A 7,421-nucleotide genomic window follows, 5' to 3' on the forward strand; every position below is an offset into this window, starting at 1 on the left:
TTTTACACAAGCAAAATTTATCAAAACACCACAATAGAGTGGATTACAAATTATACCCACTACAAATATCTCTTCCAAAAAGAGCAAACAATTTCAAAACCTCCACCTTACACTCAAACTCTATTTAACCACAAACCTAGCTCCCATAATTTCATCAAATTACATACACTCCAAAATGAGCACCTTCACAATTCTCCTTGCTCTCTCCATCACCATCCTCCTACAGTTGGCTCAATGTCACATCATTGATGAGCGCACCGACCTCGATCTGGTCGAGCTCTGAAGCAGAAGCAAAGCTGCTTCCGCGTCTATTGGCACGACATCCCAAGCGGGAACCCCCCTTCATCGATACCCATTGTGAAGCCCGTTACTAAAATGGGCTTCGTTCAAATCAACATGATGGACAACCTGCTAACCCTAGGGCCTGAACTTAGCTCGAAGGTAGTCGGAAAATCCCAAGGGTTCTACGGGATGGCTTCACAAGAGGAGGTCGGGCTTTTGATGGCTATGAACTTCTTCTTCACAACCGGGAAGTATAATGAAAGCTCCATTACTATTTTGGGAAGGAATGCTGCGTTTGATCACGTGAGAGAAATGCCCGTTATTGGCGGTTCCGGGCTTTTTCGGTGGGCCCGTGGCTATGTGCAGGCCCGAACCGATGATCTTGATCTTAACAGTGGGGATGCTACGGTTGAGTACACTATTTATTTGATGCATTATTAATTAATTTAACGAACATCTTTTTTTTGGTATTTTGATTTTGAGCTAATTTATTTTACGTTGTAGGGGGGTGTGTTAGGATTAAATTATGTAGAATTTGAAATGTTTAGTATCTTAGAATATGTTATTTTATTAGGAATATTCGTCTCTAAAATCGTGAACTTTGCCTAAATATTGGTATTTCTCATAAATTTTAAAATTAATATCACAAACTTTAAATTCTGATTATTTCCTATGGTAGGTGCCATATCCGATTAACTTACGTGCATTTTTTATCCTACTTGGCACTACTAAATTAACGTAATTTTCTATATGGTTTTTTATCCTATTTGGCACGACTTAAAAGTGGTCTAAAATATCATAAATATTTCATGATTACCCTACGTAGAACAAGTTTTTTTGACGAAAATATCTCATTTGAGTTGGATTGGGAAATAACAAACCATGTGTAAAGTTTGTAACTGCCTGATCGACCACACAGAAAGAGGCTAGAGAAGACAATGTACCCAAAACCAAACATTCTAATCGGGTTGCTACCATTAAAATTAACATGTGATGAAAATATTAAAATATTATAATTTTGAGATATATGTTTAAATTTAAAATGATTACATATTAATTTAAGATTTAAATAACTAAAATTAAACAAATATATTTTGAGAAAATTTATAACATGTTATAGAAATTTAAATATTTAGTACTCCCTCCGTCCCACCGAAGATGACCCACTTTCCTTTTTCGTCCGTCCCAACCAAGATGACCCCTTTCTTATTTAGGAAATATTTAAAATACTCAACTATCTTTTTTCTTCCTTACTTTATTCATCTCTCCTACTTTTAAACTCCCAACAACCTTTTCTCTCACTTACTTTTTGCATCTCTCCTACTTTTAAACATCAACAACATTTTATCTCTTTTACTTTATTTATCTCTCATACTTTTAAACTCCCAACAACTTTCCCTCTCCCTTTTTAAATACTATAAAATTAGCATGCATAAAATCCCGTGCCGTCCCAAGAAGGGGTCATCTTCCTTGGGACGGAGGGAGTATCTTGTAGTGAATTTCAATTTTTGAATTTATTTATTTATGAAAGAGTATAAATTTTCTAATTTTGGAATAGTTAAACAACACAATACCCCTAGACTTCATTTTATTTATAACTTTTATAATTATAGTACACTACTAATGATGTGGAACTCACTCCCTACTAACTCTCTTACATTATCCTTCATCTCCCTCTCTCTTACTGAGAGGTCGAAAGACAGACTCTGACTCGATGTGTGTTTGTGCTTCAACTGGTTAGGATGGTACCTAGACCTAGTCGTGTCGTTGGGTCTGTGTCTATCTTCCTTATCAATAACCTCAACCCACTTCTACTAGCTAGCATAATGGAGTAAAGGATCGATCCCACAGAGATGGATGTAGGCGTTATACACTTGCAATGACATTCTGGAAGGGTTGGTTTGCTACCACACTTTTGGGGTTGAATTTTAACTAGGCGTAAAATAAAATGGAACTGCACCTATACTAACCATAAAGTAACTAAATGCTTCATGATGCGGGATGCGTACGTGAAAGGGTGAAAGCTGGACTACTAGTGTGCATGTGAAAGTGAAACTTACCCTAAATGGATAGATAAAAGTAAAAAGGAATAACAGACTCACTGGCTAACTACTACCTGGACATGCAGAAAAAAGGTTGAAAAAGCAAAGGACAAAAGTAAAAAGCAACAAAAGTGCTCCCAGAATCAGATTGAGATGTTGTCTTCTTCACCAAGCAATGAAATGACCGGAAAATCAAACCTCCACGGATGAATGCTCGGAAACAAATGCAAGAACTCGGATCTAACCCAAAATCACGACTCTAAACTTAGATCTAGGAGAGAAATTAAACTAGAACAACTAAATCATGCATAAAACAACAGATACACAAACTGGCTAATATACAGGGTGGCGAGAATGAAGCAGAAACTTAGATCTATGAATTTAGGAAGAAATGACCGATTAGAACATGAAGAAACTTGAAGAAAAACTAGTTCTAACTTAACTGGGCAGATTCAAGCTTGTAAACGACAGAAAACAACGTAAAACTACTAAATCTATCTAGCTAGGCTAAATGAAAGCAATAAGCAAGCTGTAACACAAAATAAACCATAATAAACTTCATTGCATTCAAAATTACCACCCAAAAGATGTTCAAACTGAAATAACTAATGGAATCCAAGTCAAATGCAAGTAAACCAAGTGCTCAAACTTAAGAAAGCATAAAACAAAGCAAGTAAAAGGTTGTTGGCTCCTCGGAAACTAAGTAAACTTCTGAACTACGGCGAGAAACAGGCTGAAACGAACGGTGGACTCCTTCTCTTGGCAGGTGGCCAGAAGCATCAAGCAAGCTAACTAACTAACTAAGCTATCTAAGAGAGTGCAGTATAGCTAATCTAAGAAATGGTCTAAGCTTGGACATGTTTCTTCAATGTTGATCTTCTATTTATAGGGCGCCCTACCCCAATCCCTTAGGTTGTTCCTTCTCTTAAGTTGACGATTCTGCCCTTTCTAGCTAGATGATCATTTTTATCAATCCACTCTATCTTGGGCTCAAGCTTCATGGCGTGCATTTTGGTCAGTATCCACCATTTCTTTGTTCTTTTCACCTGAATTCCTTCCGACCCTTTCCTCCTGACTTAGTACCTCAACCTGCACACTTTAGCAACTATTTTTACAGATATTATCCAATTAAGCATGTTATCCTGACGAGTAACCAAAGCCTAGAACGAGACTAAACACTTACCTTACCAATTATACGTAAAAACTTGTGCCGGACGAAATGTTCATACTCTTCAGGGACAGAAGAAGTATTATATTAATAAAAGGTTAACATATATTAAATTGAAGGTTTTTTTTGTGTAGTTATTTATATTATATAAATCATCAATAAAGTGACAACTTAGGTGTTAAACAGACAAAATAATACTCCCTCCGTCCCATAAAAGATGTCACACTTGTGGGACGACACATGATTTTAGGAGGTTTTGTTTTGTTTATTAAGTGGAAAGAGAAAATATAATATTTATATTATTGTAAGGGACAACTTTTTTCCAAAAATGAAAATGTGACATCTTTAGTGGGACAAACTAAAAAGGAAAGTTGACATCTTTTATGGGACAGAGGGAGTAAACAATAGTTGCACCTAGGTCCAATCCACTTGGCTGTGTATTTTGGGTCAGCCCTACTCGAGTTACGAGCTACTCATGTTGCAATTTTATTGAATTATAAATTTTCAATCCTAACCCTTTAAAATTTGTGACCTATTTGGGTCAGTCAGCCCGCATGTTGTGTCTGCGTTGACATGCGTAATAGCTCACTGATCGAGCGCTCTTACTTGCACTATTCCATTTTGGCTCGTCTCAAACTATTTACATTATTTCGAGTTTAAGTTAGAATTAATGTATTTAATTAATGTGCTAGATTAAGTTAAGAGCCTCTTTATTAAGTTATGTCTTATTACATTTAAAATGTTAGTTTAATTATACTAAAAAATCAATCTCAAATTTATGGCCTAAAATGAAAAGTGTGGGATAACATGGGACGGAGGGAGTTTTAATACAGACTGTTATTACTTCTATTGATCGCATGCTAATCCTGGATTTAATATTTTAAAATACTTAGTACTACTATACATTTTCTTTTTAAATTAGAAAAATATCAATTATAATAAACACACGGAGCATGATATTGTACACATGGGGACAAAAGATCTATGTATTCTTTACAAAATACTACTCTCCGTATTTATTTTTAAGAGTGTAGACAAAGGTTGTCATAACTTTCGGGGAATATTAATTCTCATTATGTTTTTATAAGTTATTTTATAGTTTGTGGTGATATTTTTGCTAGAAGTTAGATATTATTTTTTAAAATATAATATTATGTACTATAGCATAATATTTTTTGTTTTATATATAGTACAAACTATTCACATAAGAATTAGCTTGAAAAAAAACATAAAAGTGTTTGAATTTTATATACTGTAAAACATTTTGGAGTGCTTGTATATTATGTTTTACATTAATGTATAAAAAATAAATTAAATTAAATTTTTTGTTTAAGTAGGCTGGTCGTGGGCTCGTTCAGTTTAATGAAACACAGTCAACTATTACCAAAGAAATAACGTTGGTCACAATCTAGATAGACCTTGACTACTTATTATGAAAGGTTGAAGTGTCAGTCCGTATATTTCCAAGCCTTAACGAAATAAGATGACACTTGTGTGGTATAGCACTGAACGGATCTAACAAAGAGACATGTCTTTATTGCTACCTACTGAAAGGTTACAGTCTCAATTATCAACATTTTTTAATTAGTGTATATTGCCTTTAGTGTACGGTATTGATTATGCATTGCTTTGATATATCAAAAGGTGCGGGTTTTTCGTATTCCAAGAATACTGATATTTTGGGTAATGGTGATCAGTATCTAGCGGTTCTAAGATTGCTATTACGTTGAATTGCACACAAGTGAGTCTGGTTTGATAATGTCCTCAAGATAGTCTTGAAATAAATGTTTATTATTCAGAACCTAGCTAGTTGGAATTTATTCCACGAATAATAAATAAGAATTTCTAGACAAGTCCACTCTAGGAGTAAATAAGATATTAATAATTAAGTTAATAGCAGACTTCAATTAATTAATGAAAATTTATAACTTAAGCGCGAGAAATAATTAAATAAAAGAGGAAGCTCGGATTATTGATAATTTCGGATTTGAATTGACAGTCAATATTATTGTAATGTAGTGGCGGGGAATAATATTCTATTTGGCCTGGACTAAATTGAAGCTCAATTTAATTATTTAAAGTTAAGTAAGTGCGGCACAAATCCAAACCTCTATAGATCTTCGACTGACCCAATACATAATTTTATAAATAGAAGAATGGATGAGAGACAGAGTAATGACTCTGCCTCAAATTTCGTCCCCGTCTCTAAGCAGGGATCGAAATTTTCATCTCTCACACCTTATGGGATTCTGTTTCTTCTCATTCAAGTTATATATACTTTTTGATAAGCTTAACCCACTCTAAGATCGAGATATAAGTTTGGGATATAGCTAGAAAATTTGTGGTCTAGTAATGAATATCTTCAGGTAGGGAAGGAGCAAGTCATCTTCGGTTCTTTGGAGAATAATAAGGTATACAATTTTCTCCATAGTATACAATTCTCTATCTATTTTACTCTCGCGTTTAATCTGCAATTAATTTATTTACTTTCTTTACTGGTTTTAATTATTGTTTTTTTTAATTTAAACCAATCTCAAACTGTGTCTCCAAATATTAGAAGAAGCTTAGTATTATATAGACAGTCTGTGATAGTATTCCTTGTGTTCGATATCGTGTGCTTATCATTAGCTATACTGCATCTATCTTGTATACTTGTAAGTAGTTGTAGTGCTAAAAAAAGTGCTTCAGTGAGTCTCATTCTCCACTAACAGCACTCTAGTCACTTTTTCTTTCTATCTATCTCTTATATTACCAATTGTGTAAAAAAGAAATGATTCAAGTAATGTGGTATAACTAAAATGTTTATCGGTGAATAAACAAAAATGACAAAATAGAACAATATTGATGGACGGAGGGAAGGGAGGAAGTAACATGGTAAATCCTAACTCGACGACTCTCAAACGGTGTCTAAGAACTTAAAATGGCAGATAAAACTATCAATCTCTTCTTTTCAAGCATTCCCATATCAAGTTCAAAAATCAATGAGAGACTTTCAATGCATTCCCAAAATGTGGTCCCTTGGATGTAGGGTGTTTAGTTGGTGGAATCATGACTTTATAATTAAAATATCATTAGGTACGAATACATTAATAAAATCTACATAGTGGAGTATAAATTTTATTTATGTTCATTATGCAAACTCTTCATGTCGTATAATTTACACAAACATAATTTATCATAGTGCTAAGAATATTAAAATCCCCACCTTACTCTTAAACTCTATTTAACCACAAACCTAGCTAATCAAATAACACACTTCAAAATGAGCACCTTCTCAATTCTCCTTGCTCTCTCCATCACCATCCTCCTACACTTGGTGCAATGTCACATCATTGATGGACACAGCGACCTCAATCTGGTCGAGCTCAAGCTCGACCAGATTGCTCTGAAGCAGAAGCTAAGTCGCTTCCGCATCTATTGGCACGACATCCCAACAAGGAACCCCCCTTCATCAATACCCATCGTGAAGCCCGTTACTAAAACGGGATTCGGGCAAGTCAACATGATCGACAACCCGCTAACTCTAGGGCCCGAACTAAGCTCGAAGGCAGTCGGAAAAGCCCAAGGGTTCTATGGGATGGCTTCACAAGAGGAGCTTGGGCTATTGATGGCTATGAACTTCTTCTTCACAACCGGGAAGTACAATGGAAGCACCATTACTATTTTGGGAAGGAATGTTGTGTTTGATCGCGTTAGAGAAATGCCGGTCATTGGCGGTTCCGGGCTTTTTCGTTGGGCCCGTGGCTATGTGCAGGCCCGAACCCATGATTTTGACCTCAAGAGTGGGGCTGCCACGGTTGAGTACACAATTTATGTGATGCATTATTGATTTAAGTATTTTAAGTAAATTTATTTTACGTAATAGGCTGGTGTGTTATGATTAAATTATGTGGAATTTCAAATGTTTAGTATCTTGAGAATTTGGTTGT

General features: G+C 35.0%; 1 protein-coding gene across 1 annotated transcript; it reads left to right on the forward strand.

The window, feature by feature from the left end:
* The first annotated feature begins 6,754 nt into the window (after window positions 1-6,754).
* LOC121760670 (dirigent protein 22-like) lies at window positions 6,755-7,421 on the forward strand. Its single transcript, XM_042156307.1, has one exon. It carries the CDS (start codon window positions 6,755-6,757, stop codon window positions 7,319-7,321), a length of 567 nt encoding a protein of 188 aa, XP_042012241.1. The 3' UTR covers window positions 7,322-7,421.

This window comes from Salvia splendens, chromosome 13 (genome assembly GCF_004379255.2).
Source record: "Salvia splendens isolate huo1 chromosome 13, SspV2, whole genome shotgun sequence".
Lineage (NCBI taxonomy): Eukaryota > Viridiplantae > Streptophyta > Magnoliopsida > Lamiales > Lamiaceae > Salvia > Salvia splendens.